Genomic DNA, 22447 nt, shown 5'->3' with positions numbered 1-22447 from the left:
AATGTCACCAACAACCAGGCCCACCAGCTCTATGGGGCCAAGGTCTCTTTGACCCCCTCAATGTCTGTTGAGAAGGGGCTGGGCCCCCTTAGGGGGCAGAAGAGGCTGAGCATGGTGCGGCTTCAGTGGCTGGCTCCTCCTGAGCACGAGAGAGTAGGACCCTCTGGTCATTGAAGCCACACCATGCTGGTCTCCATGCTTGGCCTTCTCCAGGCGATGTAACGTATGCATGATGTGTGTCGCACACATAATATCACACATGATACACGCATAACATCATGTGTACCGCATGTCGGGCCCCTCAATCTTGGGTGCAAGTCAGCGCCTCTGCCAACAATGGTTCAAGTAGAAATCAAAAATGGTTTGTTGCAAATGTATATTGTTTGCTGCTAGGGAACAGTTGTGCTGGCTAAGTGTTTGACATAATAATGAGCAGCCTGCTTAACAATACTGATACTTAAATTATCTTTTTTTAAGAAAATTGTCAATTCAGGAGATACTGTTGAGGGATAGGGCTGGGAAGTGAGAGGCTTGTCAAAATAGAATATTAGAACTGCACCCTTTTTCTGCTATTAAGCCTGGTAGCCAGACTGAATTAACCAATGTGCTAAATTAAGGTTACCAGATGTCCCTGTTTCCTGGGGACAGTCCCTGGATTTACAAATCAGTCCCCATACAAAATCCATTGAAATTGAAAAGTGTCCATGGATTACCGGTAATTGAAAAAAACCTGGTAACCTTATGCTAAATGTGCTGTAACGTAGAGCTCCACCTGATGCATCAGCTTTTCTGTACAGGCATACCTCAGGGATATTGCAGTTCCAGGGCACCACAATAAAGTGAATGTCGCAATAATATGAGTCAAAGAAATTTTGGGTTCCCAGTGCACTTAAAATTTATTTTTAAACTGTACCATAGTCTATTAAGCCAGGCCCCCTTGGCTGCAGGGGCGGAAGTGGAAAAACTCAGCTCCAGCCCTAGCCAACTCCATTCCCATGGACAGTACAGAGGCTGTAGGGGCTTCCTTCCTTTGGAAGTGGCCAGCTGCCGGGAGCTGCACCAAATCCTCATAGGGAACAATATCTGCGAAGCACAAGAAAGTGGAATGCAATAAAATGAGATGTGACTGTATTTGTTCGAAACTACCACCTACTTAGCAAAAGATTGGCTGTGTTTTCTATTCATTGACTCCTTTAACACTAGCTAGTAGACAAAGTTGAAAGGTCTTGAAGTTTCACTCATTTGACACTTGAGTTCCTCCAGTGTCATTGGAACCTATTCTCTGCCTTAAACTCCAGAAATGTTGTATAAAATGATCTCCAAATTGACTGCATTCACACTCCTTAAGTGCTCTTCTGTGTACCATGTCAGGCCTAACTAGTTCTTTGTCCCAACCCTTTCAAGAAATACCCAAGTGCTCACATAGTTCAAAGATCTATTCATGCTGCTGTTGTGAAAAACCATTCCTCTAATTCTCTGGAGAGGCTTTATATTTCAAAGCCAACCATTTTGGGTGTGAGAAGCTTTTCATCGATGAGTGGCACCAACAATTTTATTTATAAAAAAAAATCCAAGAATTAAGCACACCCTCTCAGGTCTTCCTTTTAAAAAAAAACCAAAACCCTGTAATCAGCTTTATACAATTAGTATTGACAGCTGTTGCCTAAGATCTGGGGGTATTCTGTTCATCTAAATCACACATGCAGAATTATGTATCCAGAATCCCAAGAAAGGTGGTTGTTTTTTACAGCACAGTCTTGTGCACATTTACTCAGAAGTAAGTTCAGCTGAGTTCAGTGGGACTTACTTTCAAGTAATCTTTTGGGTTGGTTGTTTAAGGCCATTGTTTTAGTTGCTTAGGCTGTGGAATTATACTTGAAAACATCTGGGCAGTGTATGCTAAGATAAAGTAGGGAAGGAAACAGGACCTCCAGATGTAAAGGGTTTTGTTCTTTGCTAGCAGGCATGTCAAGCTATACATTAAAATTTGCAAATGAATGCACATTTTATTAATATTCACAATATGTTCAGCTAGCAGGATGTTTTTTGGTTTGGAATTAAGGTTTTATTAATGCAGAGTATACATAGCATTCTCCTTGACCAGCTCTTAAAAGCCATGCTGAATTTAAAGGGCTTCCGTTCAGGAGCTCTCCAGGGAGCAAGAAGCCTATCTCAGTGGTTGGGTGAAGGAACCCTGAAGTGCAACCTTGACAAATCTAGCTTTTTAGCATGCGTTGGTTTGAAAGTCTGGGGAATAGGTGACAATGTATTATTTGCTTGTTTATAATATTTATGCCTCCTCCAATGCAGTTACAGTGGTACCTCGGGTTAAGTACTTAATTCGTTCCGGAGGTCCGTTCTTAACCAGAAACTGTTCTTAACCTGAAGCACCACTTTAGCTAATGGGGCCTCCTGCTGCCGCTGCACCACCGCTCCACGATTTCTGTTCTCATCCTGAAGCAAAGTTCTTAACCCAAGGTACTATTTCTGGGTTAGCGGAGTCTGTAACCTGAAGTGTATGTAACCTGAAGCATATGTAACCCAAGGTACCACTGTACTAATAAGAGAACAATTAATATATATAAAAACATAAGCAGCTTTGTATTTACGCGTTAGCCTGACAAACATAGGTAAGAAGGGAACTGGATGTTGGTGAGTGCATGCAGGAGAGTGAATGGCTGATGGAGGAGGGACAGAGTGCCTCATTCATATTCACATAGATGTGAAGTAGGCTCTTGCAGGAGGGATGGGGTTCTTAAACCTCCTTTCACCAACCCTGAGCCTACTAGCAAACATTTTTTTCAGGCTAGTAACTGTTACAAACTTATTTACAAGGGATACATAATATGATACCTTTGCAATTCAGGGATGTCTTACAAAAGCCCTGATGGGAAATGTTCACTACCCAGGCTGCAGATAGCACTGTTGCTGATACTGCTTAAACTGCTGCTCTTTGAAAGTACCATGATGGCCATAGTTCTCCCTTCTCTCCCTGCCCTCTAGCAACTAGGGCCAGGTAGGACTAGAGGTTTTGGTCCATGGGGGTGGAGTTTCTCCTCACCAGGACAGCTGTACGCTCTGCAGCTCTTGGCTCTTCCCAGTAGCCTGATGAAGGTTCTGAGGAGGACAATAATGGAAAATGTTCACTGCTGGGCCTTCGACACTGCTGCTTATTCTGGCAAGACTGGCATTTTGTGAGCTATAAACTTGGTACAAGTTCCACATGATTATGGCCTTGAGGTTGTTGCTAACTTAGTCGTTTAATCTTGTAAAGTTGTGGCAAGGAACCACTGGTCTGCTGGCGTAATTAAGCCTGGCAGGGGCCCAGTTTGGCTCGCAAGGCAGTTTTCCCCAGGCCATGCCCACCTGCCCTGCACCTATGGAGTCTGGAGTGGGGCAGGTAAAGAAGTGGCTCCTTTCTGAAAGCAGGGCCTACAGATGTTGATCAGCTGATTGTCAGAGCTCATAACCCATGTGCCTTTGCTGATGTGGTTTGATTTCATGGTGATGTCAGGTGACTGAAAAGTGGGCAGTGGAATTGGAAAGGGTTGAGGGAGGGGGAGGCTGGGGGAAGGTCAGGATCTGGTCTGCTGGTTGGATCCAGCTCCACACCCCTGCTATAAAGGAACAAAATTAGGCACAGTTTGCATGGTGGGCTGTTTTTTTTTTATTAAATGGGCATCCATATTGTCATGCTTTACTCACTTTATTTTTCAGAATGATCTGTACTGGGACTAGAGCAATTGCAAGGCCAGTTCAACATAGCCAAATCCACTGAAACTTTGCATTCCTTTTTAGTTCAACACATTAAAAATGGTCAAGCAAGTTGAAGCTTAATTTGCTTCAAGATAAGAGGTGTTTGTGTATTTCATCAACAGTTGGTTCAGGGACTGCCTTTCCCCCAACTCAATAGCATCTGCTGTTGCAGTATTTTGCATTCTATCAGGAGGGCCGGCTTGCTCTTGGTGGTACTGACAGTATTCCTATTCAGCTCAGCAATTTCACAGGAGACAGGCAGATTACTGAGTATATCACCTCCATGAGGTAACTCATTTTCAGTGACTCATCCTTGGGGAATTTACAAAAAAGACAGACTCTACAGACATATCTCAGGGATTCTTTTTAACCTCAGGAATCAGAAAGAACAATTGTCAATTAAGTGTTCTTATCAAGAGGTCAACAGAATTTCAGGAGGTGTATCTTTTATTGGATGTGCCTTATCTTGCTAGAGACATTTTAAAAAAGCATTGCAGGATTTGAGAGAGTCACAGTGGGCATGCTAGCAATGCTAAATAGTAAGTGAATATCCTAATACATATCATTCTGTTGATTAAGAATTGTTGCACAAACTGTTGATAATTTTTCTAAAACTGTACAATTTTTAGCTTTATTAAGTTTGAGCTGTGTCTAAACAGAAATGATCTAGACATCTTACAATAGTAAGAAATCCATTTTCATGTAAACAGTTGAGTTTCAATTAATTAAATATTAAAACTAGACATTGTATCTTAAAAGTAGCTAGTCTTTATGCACAGATTAACAGTTTACTAAAATGTAACACTCATTTCAATAAGATCACTAAGCATTATTCTAAATACAAGTTCTTTCCATTATGTTCTGAAAATCTCTAAACTTAGGATCAGGAAATTCTCCCTTTGTCTGAAATAGAAGGCTATTTCATGAGAAATACAGTACACATACACCATGTCCTAGTCCTAATAGCTGAATGTTTGGTGGAGGTAAGGGACAGCCTTAAGCTAGGCTTCTTCTGCTGAGCTTTCTTAACAGATGGGTTTCATATTGAGAAAGATGTTCCCTGGTAGGCCTATCAGCAGTTCTCAACCTGTGCATCCCCAGATGTTGTTGGACTACAACTCCCATCATCCCTGAGCTCTGGCCTTGCTAGCTAGGGGTGATGGGAGTTGTAGTTCAACAACATCTGGGGACCCACAGGTTGAGAAAGGCTGGTAGATCATTTCATCTCCTTCTGTAAGTAAGAACATTCAACACATTAAGCTACAGATCTTATCTTTGGGCCAAACTAGACATTATGGTGAATATATTGCTGCTATCAAAAATGTCAGCGACACCTGTTGTTGCCAGTTTATTCTCTATATTATCTAATAGATTATATTTGTCTCCTGATGTCACGACATCCTGTGTTGGTCTGCCCCTGTTCAGTATTATTAGCTGTCACTTGTGGGAGGTGAGAGTGAAAGCACAGAGCACCATGACATTGGTAAGTTCATAACTTATAAAAATGAAATCGTGAATATTAATAAAAGGAGGAAAGCAGACAAGAGCCATTTTATGAAAATCTGCACTGGGCAAACATTTATTTATTTAGTAGATAGATTTACAAAAGAAATCAAAAGACAGTTTTTCCTTTTGTAAGTTTGTAATCATTGCAGGGAAACTTGCTTCTGTAAGCAAGTTTTAAACACAATATAAAAGAAGGAACCCGCACACAAAATGCATTCCTGCCATGATTGGTGGTGGAGGATGAGCTTGAAAGCATTTTGCAAAATAGTTGTCCTAGCATGGTTGGATGCTTTTTTTTTTACCAAAACACAACCACTAACTATGTCATAAGTTTGTAATCCAGTTTTATATTACATGCTTTTTCCCCAACCCCTTCGGGAAGCTTTAAAAATAAAAAATAAAAAATGATTGTTTCAGAAAACTTATGACTCTTTCTCCCAGTTTTATATTTTATAAAAGAAATATTTCACATTGATTACTTGTGAAAATTACGAGTTTAAACTACTGTACTACTGCTATTGTTGTTCTCAACATTATGCGGCAACTGAGCCTGTTCATCCCTCATTGGACTGTTTGGTGGTGGTTGTGATTTGGCCCCTTAGAGGGCTTCCCCCTGCATTTTTTTGGGGGGGGGTACTTCTGGGTCTGCTTTTGCTTCTTTATTGTTTGTGGGTGGTGCCTTTGTGACAGGATAAGGATGGATGGTTGGAAAATGAGTTCACTATTAATTAATGAGTTCACTATAAAAACTGGCCCTGCGATAAAATGCTGCATGGGACTGCTCATGTTCAGAGTTTCATTCAGATAACAATACTTATCTTGAGGATTCTCCATTTCATTCTTCTGGTACATGCCTCCATTTAGATTGTAAATAGTGTCATATTGGCAACATTGAGATTAGCAAAGTCATTATGAGTCTGCTATTAATGCATGTCAGCATCGCCAACATGGTGCTCATGCATCATCAGTGGCCTTCCCTGGCACCCACAGGCTATCACCCTCTGGCTGAAGATAGATTTGAAAGAAGCATTCTATTGTAGCCCATATAATAGGTTGTGGGGTGAGTTTGGTTGTAGGGTGCATCACTATTCATGTGTAATGAGGCCTCAAACATGGCCTCAACTCAAACAAGTCACGATTCAGAGAACTGCTCATTATATTCATTTAATTTGGTTAAAGCAAGGTGGATGGTTTTGGGCAACATGTTCACCACTCCCAATGTCTGTCTTAAAAGTGGTGTGATAATTCACCTAGATGAGTAATTATATAATTAAAAATTAAAAACACTTCTAATGTCATCAGAAGAAAGTACATGTATAAGAGTATATTTGGAGTGAAATCTATATTTGGAAAGAAGTCTAGACCACAGTGTCTCCATTGCATCTTATCAATTGATTTGTGTCCAGATAGCTAAATCACACTTTTATCATTGGCACATGATAAAAATACTGAAAAGGACAATGAGGTTTTTGCTGCAACTTTTCTGTATTGGTATTCATGAATAGAAGCTAGGTGATGGTGTTGTAATTTGTGAAATCTCCTCACCTCAGTTTTTCTTAAGTACATAATGCTTCTGTGACTGTTTACTTGGAAGTAAATGCCACATGCTAAATGAGACGAAGATTACCACTTCAGATGGCTAACTGTCTTGGAAAGTCACTGCTTGAGTATTATGATGTTTTGGTTTTTTGTGGAGGCATTAATATGTTTTCACCCATGCAATACAAGCCATCTCATCTTTCCAATGCATAAAGCCTTTTATAAGTCGTCCCCAAACCAGTCCTTTTTGTGTAACTGTTTTATTCAAAGGGATTTTCTTGTTTTAGGAGCAGCGTATATTCCAGTATTATTATGAAGTTGTGCTTTTATAGTATTTATACATATACACTGAATATTGCATATACTATACATATTGCATAGTTCTGCAATAAGCTATGTTGACAAAATGGTAATGGTAGGAAGAGATGCTCAGCAAATGAAACCTTAACTACTGCTGGAGAGTTCAGCTAAGCTTTCAGTATATAATAGACTTTGGAACATGGATCTTGATAAGAAAGTATATATGTAAGAACTATTGATCTGTGCTCTCAGCTGACTTCTCACTTGATGTTCAGATCTGGACTTACTCTGAAGCAACTGAGTTCAAGATCAGGGGGCAGGTTTAGAGTGAGGGAAGATTTTGAGTGAAGCCCACAGTTTTGGTATGCATGGTGTGAAGAAGTACTTTATTTCTGCCTGTCCCGAATCTTCCGGCATTCAGGTTCATTGGATGGCCCCAAGTTCTAGTGTTGTGTGAGAGGCAGCAAAGCTTTTCTTTATCCACTTTCTCCTTACCATGCATATAGCCAGATTGGGTTTGATGCTAAACTCTGGTTAGTTTAAATTATAGCTGTATAAAGAGAGCTTGCTTCTGTGCAAGCCTTACTTCTGTCCCTTCACATAGTGCTAAACTATGGTTTAGCGTTATTTATTATTATTTTGTTTATTACCTTTGTATACTGCCCTTCTGCCAAGGATCACAGCGCAGAGCACAACATAAAAATACAAAATGAGAATGCAAAATACATAATAAGAAAACCAACCAACCAATAAATAACCCCTTCCCACAAACACATTTAAAAGGCCATGAAATGTTCGCTTAGTCAAAGGCCTAGTTATAGATAAACTTTATGCCTGGCACATAAAGATATGAAATAAAGTCTCCCGGCAAGCCACCCTGGGGAGAGCATTCCACAAATGGGGAGCCACGGCATAAAAGGCCCTTTCTTGTATTGCTGCCCTTCAGGCCTCTTAAGATTATTGCAGCACCTGGATCAGGTCTTATGGGGAAAGCCGGTCCTTGAGATATTAATATCCTAAGCCATTTAATGTTTTATAGGTCAAAAGCAGCACTTTGAATTGGGCCCAGAGTCTAATTGGCAGCCAATGCAGTTGGGCTAGAATTGTGTGACTTGCATCTAACGCAGCACCAAGTAAGCGTCCTGTCAGCACAAGGATTTACACTTGTGTAATAGTATTTCCCCTTCTACCCACCCCCCCAGCCCCTTACACCCCCCGTAACTGTACTGGGGTTTCCCCAAACCATCTGGAGCAGATTTTGGGAGGGAGCAGTTTGTGTGCGGCGTAGGAGAGGGAGAGAAAGTCTTGTTGCACAAGTGTAAATCCTTGTGCTGAGGGGACACTCAGCACTGCATTGGCTACAAGCTTCTGTGAAGCAGGTCACTGTACTAACCCTATTGAAAAGAAGTCTTGTTTGCTGTGAAGTTATGTTACATAGTTGCATATGATTCATTTACATAGTTGCATATGATAAGAAGCTGTGAAAGAGGAAGAACAAGTACTTTCAGTCAGTATGTTACCTAGTCACGAGATGATATCTGCCTTTATCTAAGCCTCGTAATTTCGTACCAACATGTTTTAAATGTGTAACGCACACTCAGCTTCTATCCATAGTTAAGCCATAATTAACTTTCATTAGGTTATCCTCCTGAGTACACCTTCTTGCAAAATCACATACAAAATGTCTTCCCAGTTCAAATCATGCTTGCCCTGTCCAGATTCTTTGCAAGAATCTTAGCAACCTGTCAATAGAATATTGTCTCCCTTTTGCCCACCCCTTATATAGTTTTCTTTAATCCATCATTTCTAGCTACATTTGACAAGTGATGAGGCCTACAAGTTCATCCCTTCATTTTGAAAGAATTTTATAGGCTGACAGCCTCATTAGTGGCTTCATTAGAATTAGCACATCACACTTATAAATGCAATTACTTTCTGAGAGCTACATAGTTTAGAGGAGATTTAATATACCGAAGTATTGTTTTAATAATTTAGATGGAGCATAAGAAAGAACTCAATAGTCTCAAGCTTTCGTGTTATTTTTAGGTAAAGTAACAGGAATTTATGCCCTCGCTATTCATCTTCACACCTTGCTTATAAAGAGACCTTTTTTTAAAAAAAAAAAGTAAAATATTCTTTAATTTGTAGTCCATGCACAAAATGTACCATCGTTATTCTTCAGTTTCATGAATACAGCAGCTTTATAATACTAATTTTTGTATTATCCTTTACTTTAAAAATGCTGCCATCAAGTGGTAATTTCTATGCATGCTTACATAGTTCATTTCTAGTATTTTCTTGGAGTTTCACATCAAAATGCACGTAAGGCCCTGCAGAGCCTGCCTTCCCTCAGAAATCCTCAGTAGATTTTGAGAACTTGCTTCTTCGCTTGCTTCCAGTTGTGGGGAGCTTACTTCAATAGTATGGAACTACAGTAGATGACAGAGCAATCCTATACTCAGATGTAAATGCGGCTGAGTTCATCATTGCCAACAAACAACATACTTGAAACTTCCCAAATGTTCATGCTGTTGTTTAATCAATGTGCAGTTGTTCTTTGCTGGGGGTTCAGGTATGTTTCCCACAACTAGCATTCTCAGGTAGGAAAAGAGCATGTTCTAGGCATGTACAATATTAGATCCTACCAAAGTGAATCCAGCCCACCACAGAAGAGCTGACAGGAAGTCTGTAGCTCCAGGCAGGCCCCATCTAGGTTGTGAGTTGCATTTGCTTTCATAAGTCTTGGGGTTGAATGGTTTTGGTATACTGGTGTCACATATTTTTGGGCCACAGCTAGCAGTCCTATTATAATAGTGCTGTACAGAGCATAGTTGTGGAAGGGTCGTGATGCTTCTTGCATCATTTCTAGACAGATGCGCCCATTGTTGTCATTTTGTGGCTTTCCAACCATTACATTGCATGGAAATAACGATTTCTGTATATACAAAGCAAACTTAAAATCACTTCTTTGTCCATAAGGGTTGCTTTGTTGGATTTGACCTGGCTCATGCTGTAGGCAACGTAGAACTGCATTTACACGAATGGGGAGTAGACTTTGCCTGCTGGTGTTCCTATAAGGTGAGAATGTCTTTAGTATTCTGGAGTATTTGTAATACAGTTAATAATCAACAGATATTGCAAAAACCAGCCAAACAGAACAGTTGGTTAAAGACTGAAGAGAACTGTTCATTATTTGTTTCATATAAACCTGTGTTATATATGTTACATTTTAAATACATGTAAGCTAGGTAAGCTGCTTCAGTACAGCTTTGCCCTCAACAGTTGGCAATTCAAAACATGGTCATGAAGAAACTCTTTCAAAATATGCTGAAGGTTCTGCAAGACTGTAGGAAAACGGAAATCCACTAATATGGAGCATCATCTGAAGAAACCACTTTACGTGCTCTTAGCCAATATTACAAGAAGCTATGCAATTTAAAATATAAAGCTGTTTTAAGGAACACTTTCCTTACCGGTTCACACTCACTCACATTATACTTAAATCAAAGTCAGTCTGCAGTTTCCTAAGAGAGGTCAGTTATGCTTTCATGCATGATAAAACTAAAAATATATGTAAATGCTGACTTCTATCTTACAGTACCTCAATTCGGGAGCAGGAGGTCTAGCCGGTGCTTTCATTCATGAGAAACATTCCCAGACTGTAAAACCAACGTAAGTATATTTCACATTTTCAAAAAACTATCCTAATAATGAAGAGTTTGCTAAACACATTTTTTTTTTATTTGTGTGTGTACTAACATATACAATTCATTTATTTTTGTGTGTTAAACCCAACCCTACAAATGGAAATGTATACTAAGGCTGCAGTCCTATACACACTTACTTCCAGAAAAGTTTCTCCCCCTCTGAGCATTCATTCATAAGATGATGCTGTAAGCCAGCTAGTGTTATTTTGCAGGAATACACAGTTTCACAAGTAACAGTGTTAATACTTTTTTAGACAAATAAAACCCATCTGAAGAGATAAAACAAGCATGATGTTTGAATTGCTGTTTCAAAATTGTGATAACTTGCTTTGTTTATGCGCACACACAGTCTATTTTGCCTTCATGGAGATTGATATCAGCTCAGTCATACATAGCAGCAAACCAAAATTTCTTAGCGGTATTCTTTTAACCAGGGAATCAAGTAATCAAGAAAACCACCTCCTTCATTCTTGCGATTCTTCATTTTGAAAAATAGCTTCCTAGGAACTAACTGCTTCTACTTCCTTGAGTATTCTTTGTTGTTTTAAACAGCCTTGATTATCTGAGACTATGGCACTGGGACTGATCACACTGAAAGAATACCACAATGCATTTTATTGTATACATAAATAAATGCATGAAATATATTTTCGCTTCTGTGTGATAGAACTACAAGAGTGTGCTAGAAGCACAATAACAGGTACAAATCCACAACCCTGAGATCAAGAGTCTCATGTTTTACTGACTATATAGTATGGAGAATTGACAAAGACTGAAATAGCTTTTCTTTTTTTAATGCTATGAAAATATGGAGAGCAGAAAGTAATATGATGATAAATGTGTGTGTGTGTAATATTGTATTTAGAAGTAGGTAAGTGTAAGAGGTTATATGCAGCTTGCTGTCAGTTGCTGCATATACAAAGAAGCTTTTATAGGCCTTTGTGGTTCATGGTTAAACCTGTCAGCATTTATACAAGATAGGAGGATTCAAAAGGTCACGTTATGAAAGGCCAGTTAATTAACATTCTGCTGGCTCACATTGACTCATAGTTATAAACCAATGGGATGTCAGATAATAGAAATGATTGTTGGTGAAAGGTCTGAAATTGTATAAAAGCACACTCCCAGAATTGCTAAGGATCAATGTGTGGCCTGCATGGGCACTGTGAACAGTTCAGGCAGAAAAGAGCCCGAGGAAGTAGCAGGCAGAGGAACAGGAGTTGAGATGAAAGGAAGGCAGGAGGTATGAGAGTGACAGCAGGAGGCAGTTGGCCTCAGGAAACAATAAGGCTTAAGACGAGACACATGATTGACCTGACCCAAAGACAAACTTCAGGAGAAGCTGAAGGAAACTTGCCAGATCTTTTCAGCCCTGTATCTTTCCATTAAGTACTGAATCAGAGAGCAGGTGCAGTCCGAAATGTGAAGATGTTGTCACCATGCTGCCGCCACCTCTTCTACCTGGGCCATGTGGTGACACCCACTAAGCAGCAGCGGTGATGGCAGTTTCTGGTGATATTGGAGTGGCCACTGCTGCTTCTCCACTAACGGCCGGGTGGGCAGGGGGGCTGCAGGAACACTGCCTTTTAGTGTTCTACCTCCTGAGGCGGCTGACTCAGCCTGCCTCTTGGGTGGGCCGGCCCTTCCGGAGAGAGAGAGCTTCAAGTCTTGTCCTTTAGCATTTCTGGGATTTTAATCAGGACAATAAACTGAGATAAGAATATAACCGCTTCCTTAATGGAATAGTAAAAATTTGAATCAGAAACAGTTTAAATGTAAAGGTAAAGGGCCCCCTTATCGTTAGGTCCATTCATGGATGACTCTGGGGTTGGGCACTCATCTCGATTTACTGGTCGAGGGAGCTGGCATTTGTCTGCAGGCAGTTTTTCTGGGCCATGTGGCCAGCATGACTAAGCCGCTTTTGCCGAACCAGAGCAGCGCGCAGAAATGCCATTTACCTTCCCACTGGAGCGGTACCTATTTATCTACTTGCACTTTGACATGCTTTCGAACTGCTAGGTTGGCAGGAGCAGGGACTGAACAAGAGGAGCTCACCCTTTTGCAGGGATTCGAACCACCAACTTTCTGATTGGCAAGCCCTAGTCTCTGTGGTCCTCTAGTCTATTAATATATATTGTATGGGCAACATCCAGTGCTGTTTGTCTGCATGTGCAATGGGACTTCAGTTTCTCTTCTCACCTACTTGCAGCCCCCTCTTGCCACCCATATCTGCTCTGAAGGGTTCACCAACTTTCCAGAGCTGATCATAGGCACTTGCAGTGCAGTTCAACAAAGAGAAGAGGAAGTAGAAGCCCCATTGCATGAGTGGGTGACAACTTGGGCTTCATTGAATCTCACCCTATATAAACAAAGAGTTTAATAAATGCAAATTTATTCATTTAACATTTTAAAATACCTGTGCATGTTCATTCCATTATTCAATCATCACCTTATACTACAGTCCCAAGGGTGGTTTATAATAAAAGAAAGAAAAAATAAGTTTCAATAAATTATAAGTTAAAATATTATTAAAGATTTTATGGTGGCAGCAGAATTTGTAAACAAAGAACAAAGGGGTGTGGTGTGTGTGTGTGTGTGTGTGTGTGTGTGTGTGTACAGTAAGCCCACAACTTGTGCTTGCTTTACTTAAGCAATTGCAACCTTACACATGATGGGAGACGAATAAGTAAATAAAAAAATGGGGGAAACCCATTACTCTCCACTTATTTATTTTTCCCACCACCAGTGACCCAGTGGGTTTTCCTTGCTTACTGTGCTTTGGGAAGGCAGTGTGAGGGCTCTGGTGGTATCGCAGAGCCTGTTAAGGAAGATGCCTTCACGCTTCCGGGCTCTGGGATATTCACAGGAAGGCTTTGAGAAGCTCCCGGGGCTCTCCTACGATCTTCCCAGGCCCCAGTAAGCAGCACTCCATATTGTGGGACGGGGCGGTTCTGCAGGTACCTGACTTTTCACAATTTTATCTTTGCATGCAGACCCCCAGAACTGAACACTCACATAAGTGGCAGGCTCACTGCATGTGTGTACACACACACACACACACACACCCCTAAATATCTGGAAGGGTTGTTAAGCCAAATCTTCCACAGTTTGGTAGCATGGTAGCATCAGTCACAGTTTAGGGAAGCCATCCCAAAGTACTTCAGCTTTGCATTGAGGAGTTCAGCCAATGTCAATCTGCTGGGAATCTGCATTCTGCTATAAATGCATCTAATAGTGAAAAAATAATGTTTAAAAATAAGTAACCCCAAGTCATGTCAAATAGATGCTTTAATAGAGTAGTTTTGATTTTTAAAATTATTCTTTTAAACAGTATCTTTAATGTCTTTGGTTTGTGAACAAAATCAAAGAGAAATTCATCTCTGTGGCTAATGGCTTTTTAATAGTGTCATGTTTTCATTAAAATTATATTCAACTATAAAGCTAGGAAGCATTAGGCAAAGATATGCATTATCAAAGCCTTTATAATCTATGAAAATTAAGTGCTCTTCGATGGTACGCTTGCTGCATGAAAACAAATATTTTTCAGTACATCACATTCTTTAAGAATAGTAGCATATATTTTAAAAGATCTTAACAAATGTAAATATTTCTTTCTAGTGCTAATGTTTTAAGACACTGCTGGTTTATATTTTGATATGAGCTAGAATTAGGAAGTCTAAATCTCAGAGTAAAAGTAATGGTACAAGCACAATTGCATTATAAGCAAGGCTGTCTAGACAGATAATATTGTTCGCAACAGTCTAGAAACAATAATTCTGATTAATTCTTGGAATCATTTTTAGTACTTCTAATTGAGAAGAACTCATTATGGGAGATAACAGCAATTTACAACCTGATTCTTGGAGATTCTGATTTGCTTGAGATAAATGTCAAGAAGTTTGTTGCTTCTTTAAACTATTTTCTTTGTTTTTCTTTCACTTGTCTGTCACCTCTCCTGTCCCTTATAAATGTATTTTATGGATCTTCTTACATTGTCTTTGGTAATTTATGCACAAAGGGAGCATGACAGAAATATTACTCCCCCCCCCCTGCAATTTCCATCATCCAAATTAAAGAAATAAAAATAGTTGGGGTTACAAGGTTATAGCTTCTCACAGAACACTAGCAATGCCAATTATGTTCTATTGGATGTATAAAATGCTTGCAGCCACTACTCTCCTGTAACCTTGTTTGAAATTTGCAGGTCTGTTTTAAAAATGCTCCAGGAGGAAGCCTTTTCAGCTTTCTTTGGGACAGAAAGATCCAAGAACCATCACATAGATGACTAAAGTGTAAATTGTGAAACGTTCTATTTTAGGAGCATTTGTTGTAATGTGTTTTTTCTCCCTTGGGTGTTGAATTTCTTCCAATAGGCTTAGCTCCCCCTACTGCTCAAAGGAAAGAAACTCTGTAATTTAGAATGAAATTGTTGCCTTTCCCGCTCTTCGAGGCCTCAGTTCATTTCCTGTCTTTGCTTGGAGCAGACCATTTGATATAGGTCTACTGTTCTCTGTGTCCTCTTCCCCAGGCCTGTGTATTTTGTTCTTTTCCTTGACTTCTTTGTTGTGTGTGAGATTAGCCTTTCCACCTGGTCCTTTCCTGATTTTTTAAAATCTCTCAGTCAGCTTCTTAGCTGTGCTTGTTTCTCTCCCCACGACCACCTCAGTCCTTTCCAAAGGTTCCTTGATTAGATTTCTGGCTAATATTATTTCCATCTGCTTCTGAGCCAAATTCTCCTCCCAGCATTCTAAAAAATAAAATAAAATTCTATAGTCTTTCTCTCTGGTCCCTTCCCTTCCCCACCTCAATTGCCTTTCTGTTGCTCTGGTGAAGGCAAGGTGAGCATCAAAACAATGGGAAAAGCATCTAGGAAAAGATTCACTGCTTCTCACAGCTCAGTGTGCATGTTGCTCATCAAGCTCAGCAGTAGCTGCTGTCGGAGCACTAGTGGGTGTGTGCTAGCTAGGATTCAGGATCTTCAACACCTCCTAACAGTAGTGTGTGTGTGCGCGCACACACACACACACACATGCTTTGGTGGTGGACTGTCCCAGTTCCAGCTGAGTAGACACACGGGAGGGTGTGGTCAATTCTCCTGCACAGCTTTTGTAGACTGCAGCCTTTTGTAGACTTGGAGAAGGTCCAAAATCCACAGGCCTTGAGAGGGAGCCCGGAACTCCTTCACATCTTCCATTGTGAGCAAGACATGACTCTCAGGCGACGACGAGTAACATATTTTGCCATCAAATTTAGACTCGTCCACATCTGAGGATGAGTTTGTGGTGTTTCAGCAGTCCCCATGTCTAGTCTCAAGCAAGGCCCTTCAATTCTTTTGTTTAAGTCAGGGGATCTCAACGCAGATAAAAAGCACCTTATTGTTGGACCTTTCAACTGAGATGCTTGGGCAGAGCAAGGCTTTCGGGTCTCATCTCTCAGCATTGAGTGGTCAGGAGAGCATCCATCCTCCAGGTTCCCTAAGTAACATGCTAAGACTGAAACAGCACTCCTCTTCTGAAGAGGATGTGGAAGGCTCTTCAGAGCTAAAGACAAGCCCTAATAAAAAGAACAACACCTGCACATAGATAACTTTTGCCTGGCAAACTTGACCGCCTGGATCTATTTCTGTTATCCTGAGTTGGAGGATGGGGAATGAAGTGATGGGTCTGAGATGGAGGAGGAGCATACTTGAATTATTAGACAGTTTTGGAAAACCCATTACTTACCATTATTATGTAAAACACTGATGCTCTGGGACCTGAATGCCTCATCTCTTCAGCCCACAACATTTAGGGGCATGAGTTTTGCCAGACCTGATGCCTTCTGAAAAAGGCATTTTTTGTACCTCCCCATTTAAGAAACTAGTCAAAGCTGCATAGACCATGACTTTGCAAAGCAAAAGAACTGTAGCATATGCTGACTAGGTTTATATTCTAGATCAACCTTTCCTGGATATTCATAATAAACTATGACTGACAGCATAGTCTGTGGAGCGGAGCTATTAACTATGGATTTCCAACATTATTTGGCATAAAAGGTTAAATGCTACTTATACAATGATTCCCTTTATTTCAAATACTGAAAAAGGCTATATTTTGCCATAATTTCAGAAAGCATAATAATGGTAATAATGTGGATTTGTACACCTGCTGAACTGTATGTGCAATCTTTAAAACTAAAAACGAGACGGAACACAGACACACAGCAGAACAAAGCAATGGAAATGCAATGTCTGCTGGAGTATCTTAGTAGTACAAGTATTTTATAGTATCATCAGTGTACAGCATACTTTTTTCAGTCACATAAACTAGTAATTCTCATGACCTTCCATGCTCAAACATAAACAGCGGGGAGGGAAATCTAGGAAAGCAAATACAGTTTAAATCTGGGTACCATGGGAAATGTGAAACCTTCAAAATTAGCCTTAGTATTTAGCATTTATTTGGGACTTTAAGATTAGTCCTCATATTGATTTCGAGCAATCACATCCTTGTGTTTTTCTGCTTTTTGCTCCCTACATCACCAGGATTGTTCCAGGTCTCCAAATAAGGGAGTGAGACAAAAGTGAATTTGTCTATGTCAGAGTATTCCATTTTATAGCTGATTTAAATGCAGAACAATTTGCTGTATCCCATACAATCAAATAGAGTAGAATTTAACTGCTGTTGAAGTTGCAGGTGTTATGCTGTGTCTGGAAGGTCTTTACTCCTCGTTTGAATCAAGGATGACACCCAGTGGCCATACAGGGTCATTCCAACATATAAACTTATATTAAGATTTCATTTCCTTGCCTTTTAGCCTTCTCTTAAAGAAGTAATTAAATTCCTATCCACTTGATCTTCCTGATGCCATTTAAATGATTTGATCAATTGCTTTCATCCAATGACCAATCTTATGGCTACCCTTTCCCCTGCCCATTATAGATTTGTTTATAACTTCTCATCTTTCATATTCTCTTCACTTTATTGATATTTATAGGAAAGTAATTTTTCTGAAATTTATTAAATTACAATGTATGCTGTAAATTATAGCTTTCTTTAAACAAAATGCCAATGGGGTAAGCCACAGAAGAGTCCTTATTCTTGTCCACCTGTCAAGGAAGTTTAATATTTAATACGACTTAACAAGATGTATTAAGATGCAATCTTGGTCTCTAATGTAATTTATCTTGCTTTGGATCAGATATGCACTTTATATTTCTTCAAAAACACAGGGCATAAAACAACACCATTAGCTACAAACCTTTTTTTTTTTTTTACATTTCTGGAACATTCAAGTATTCCCTGTCTTGCCTTGTATTTTTCAAGCCCTAGAAACCACAATTGCATCTTAGCAAATGGTGATGTTATTAATGTATCTTGTGAAAGCCGGACTGATGTAATGGCTAGTCTTTAGCTGAAACTGGAGTGACAAAGTTCAAATTTGTCCTGAAGCTTATTGGGTAATCTTGGGCTAGCCATATTCCCTGATACTGTTGTTATAAAAGTAAAAATGGGGTGTGGGCTGGGAGGGAAAAATCATGTATGATAGCCTGAGATCCTTGATAGGATAAAAAAATCAGTGAATAAGTTAGGGGCTGCGAAGCATATCTGTATGGGAATTTCCATGCTTCCAGTTCAGCACATTATTGAAAAACACAGGGAACCCAATTTTCCTAGACTGGGAAATATTCCTAGAAGTAACAAGTATATTGATATGTGATGATATACTATAGATGGCTCTACCATGCTTACAGGCCACCATCAATTGTTTGGACATGGAGCTCCAGAGAGGAATATATGAACTATACTCTTTGATAGCCATTAGATGTTCAATGACATCCATACAAATATTGAAACAGATTCTAGCTGGAAAAGTGTTCCAGTGAGTACATAAGCATCAGTCTAGGATACCGTTCTAGCTTATTTGTATTTATTTTATTTGTACAGTTTGTATCTTTGGCCTCCCGCTTCTCTCCACAAGACAGACTACAAAAGAACTGCTGCTGCCCAGCAGATAGTACTGTTAACATTCTTTTAAATTGCTTTTAAATTGTGTTTTAATTATTTTTTTTTACAAAAATGAATTGTTTTAAAAGGTTTTTATGTGTTTTGAGGGGGGTTATTCGGCTGTTTCTGCTTATATATTTTTTGCTTATGTATTTTGTGTTTTTATTTTGCAATTTTATCTTGTGAACTGCCCTAAGACCTTCAGGTATTGTTGTTGTTGTTTAGTTGTGTCCGACTCTTCGTGACCCCATGGACCAGAGCACTCCAGGCACTTCTGTCTTCCACTGCCTCCCACAGTTTGGTCAAACTCACGCTGGTAGCTTCGCGAACACTATCCAGCTATCTCGTCCTCTGTCGTCCCCTTCTCCTTGTGCCCTCCATCTTTCCCAACATCAGGGTCTTTTCCAGTGAGTCTTCTCTTCTCATGAGGTGGCCAAAGTATTGGAGCCTCAGCTTCACGATCTGTCCTTCCAGTGAGCACTCAGGGCTGATTTCCTTAAGAATGGATAGGTTTGATCTTCTTGCAGTCCATGGGACTCTCAAGAGTCTCCTCCAACCCCATAATTCAAAAGCATCAATTCTTCGGCGATCAGCCTGCAAGTATAGGGTATTATATAAATTCAATTAAATAATAATAATAGTTATCATGGGTCAGCTCATGACAATTTAAAATATGGTAACAAAGACAAAAAAAGCTATAATTTAAAATAATAGTTACTTACGAGAGGAATTATGAAAAAAGAATGAATTGTATTTGGTGAAAATAATTGATATAGGGGCTCAAAGTAGAGCTGTTGCCATATTTCACAGAAGACATTTTTCTGATAAAATTTCTGAGATTTTTCTCTGAAGGCTGCTTTGCCTAATTTCCCCCTAATACTCTTCTCCGCTTTTGTGATGCCCAGCAAGCCACATCTACTAAGGCAGTTGCTGCTGCTTCCACTCGTTGCAGCAGAAGCAGCCACAGTACCTTTGGGGCTGGGGAAAAATATGCTTTGCTACTGTCACTGGTAATAGTGAGTTACACCTCCAATAAATTGTTGGAGAATTTCTCTTTCTCCTCCCCAAAGAGATTTAGTGAAATGGGTCCCTCATTTTCTCTACTTACAAATAAGGTGGGTAATTTCTAGAGTCCATTTGTACACAGCTCTAGTTCAAAAAAGTGTAGAGTCCTGTCACTCCCATAATGATGTTTTGGAGACACGTTGTTAACCTGTTCCTTCCCCTTCTTCATCTCTACACCCAGTGCTTTTTTTCAGGGGATACCCAAGGGTACCTAGTACTGGCACCTCTTTTTTGTTATTAAAAAGTGTGGCACTTGCTGTAACAACTTCATGGTGAGTATACTGGCACCTATTTTTCTATTTAAAAAGCCCCTGTCAGGATACCGTCAGCTGCTCCTGGCTGGTTGCCCAGGAAAGCGTAAAGACAAGAAAAAGTTTCTTACCATCCTTTGTTATTCAATATTTACAGAGAGAGGCATAGAACCCAGCCTCTTGGATAATGGCATTGTCCTGAGTGAATCTCCACCACCCCATCTCTCCCACTTCCTCATTCATCACTTCTGCAGGTGTTGCTACGTTCCTTCTGTCTTTGAGCTCTTTGCTCTCCTACTTTCAAGGATCGCTGGGTTCTGGGAGATGGAGGGTCTGGGATGCTTTCAAATGACACTTTGTCAGTCAGCTGTCGCTCGGCTTCCTCCCTCTCCTCATCCTCTCCCATTATTTCCCAACTTTTCCCCTCATATACCTCTGAGCTGTGACCTCCCACAAACCACTGTTGTAAATCTATACTGTCTTCCTCTTCCTCCTCCCTGGAAGGGTCAGGATGGGGAGGTGATCTCCACCATTCCTCCTCTGCCCAGTCCCTGACAGCAACAATTGAATGCGCCCAGTCTCTGGCTACAAACAGTTATCCCCATCTAGTTGGAGAAAGCTCAAAGGAACCTTTGATCAACCTTATTTGAGATGGGGGGGACTCGTATTATGAACTCCTGCATCTCAAACATTTTTCCATTCTTAAACCCAGCACTTATTTTCAGTGGCAATGCTGAGCTGTTCAACATGTGAAGCACATAAGAGTAGAACATTTTGTGTATATCCAGCATATTAATGCTTTTTTTTTATCTCAGCTAGGTCTGATTCACACAGAAGCTCATGCCATTACTGCATTTCTTCCACCTGTTCACAGATTTCCTGTTTGAACAACTTCAGTCCTATGGGCACACATAATCTAATGAACAGGGTACATGCAGAAACTCATGACTGCAATTGCAGGAAATTTTGTTACACAAAATGTTTTCCCTATGCATTTATGTATTATGCACATTGCTATAAACATACAGATACATATAAGATCAAGGGTAGATGTTTAGGTCCCGTGCTGTCAAATTGAGGGAAACTGGCTACCATAGCACTAGGCAGAGTATGTCCCAACCCTAAGTAATGGCAACTGATTTCTGCATTTATGAGATGCAGTGGGTTTTCTGGTCACAGACATCACAATAATTTGTACACAGGGTAAACAGTGGGGCCTATTGAGTGCCCCAGTCAAATCAGTGCAGCTGTATTACATCACAGGAAGGGAACAACCCCTCCCAGCATATCAGAAATTGCACCTGTTGCTCCAGTGGTGAGACTCTAAAAGCCAATCCTATAAAGTGAGGTCAGTTCATAGTGGTTCGTAGAATGGCTTAGTAAGTAATGGCTTTCTTTCCCTTTTTATAATCAAACAATAAGAAAGTGAAAAGCATTAAAAGCAGGATCCCTGCCAGAACCAAATGAATAATTAGCATCTATCTTCACTAAAGATACTGGTGAGGTACTCATATCTTAAATATCACTTTCAGATGACAAATTTAATGAATCCCCACACATCAGAAGCTTCGTGTAAGAGGTTTTAGAATAAATAGATTAAGCAGCAATATGTCGCTAGGTATAGATTGGGTCTGGAAGGTCTCAATTTTAAAATTGCTGAACCACACATTTTGAAATGTAAATGTCTCTTAACACCAGCCTCTCTTTTAGAGGGTGAAAGGAATACCATTATTATTATTATTATTATTATTATTATTTTAAATGCCTGGAAACTTCAGGCCGCTGAACATGATTTCAAGACCATGCAAATTAATAGGGAGATGATATATATAAAATTGTGCATAATTTGAGAAAAGTGAAGAGGGGATATTTTATCCTTTTACATAGTGCTAGATATGAAAAGATACTAAAGTGAGGACACATCAAGTGTCATGTGTTCTAAGCAAGTTGGATGAAGCAGAACTGAATGATATAAAGGAGTAGTTAGGAAAGGTCAGAAGTGTATTAACTAGTAGAAAGAAGCACTCTAAAGCCATTGCTTATGGTAATGCAGGAAAGGCTTTATGGACTAAATGATTCTTAAAATAATCTTGAGGGATGGTGGAAATAGGTGCTTTGTAAAGAGAGAGAACAGAACCTTTATTCATATAGAGTCGGGGGGGGGGTAATAGAAAGCAAAAAAAAAAAAAAGAAAAAGACAAAAGGCTAGCAACTGGAAGTGAATTGGCTGATCTGAACAACTCTTGCTGATCTGGACACAGCAAGCAGAACTCAGTTCCAACACCTCTCATCTGGACACCATTGCCCTTATAAGAGAACAAGGGAGACATTCATGGGG

At 39.9% G+C, this 22447-nt stretch overlaps 1 protein-coding gene across 6 annotated transcripts in view; it reads left to right on the top strand.

Moving 5' to 3' along the window:
- The window catches only part of KYNU (kynureninase), an 82493-nt gene that overhangs the window by 40184 nt on the left and 19862 nt on the right, over nucleotides 1-22447 (top strand). For 5 of the 6 annotated variants that reach the window (XM_083411200.1, XM_083411204.1, XM_083411202.1 and 2 more), the window contains 2 exons: nucleotides 10081-10179; nucleotides 10700-10773. In XM_083411200.1, coding sequence (XP_083267326.1) covers nucleotides 10081-10179; nucleotides 10700-10773 — 173 coding nt within the window. The remainder of the gene's footprint in view (nucleotides 1-10080; nucleotides 10180-10699; nucleotides 10774-22447) is intronic. The other variant, XM_083411203.1, reaches the window with a different exon arrangement.

This window comes from Podarcis tiliguerta (assembly GCF_965153285.1).
Source record: "Podarcis tiliguerta genome assembly, chromosome: 1".
Lineage (NCBI taxonomy): Eukaryota > Metazoa > Chordata > Lepidosauria > Squamata > Lacertidae > Podarcis > Podarcis tiliguerta.
This window is presented reverse-complemented; position numbering and strand designations above follow the sequence as displayed.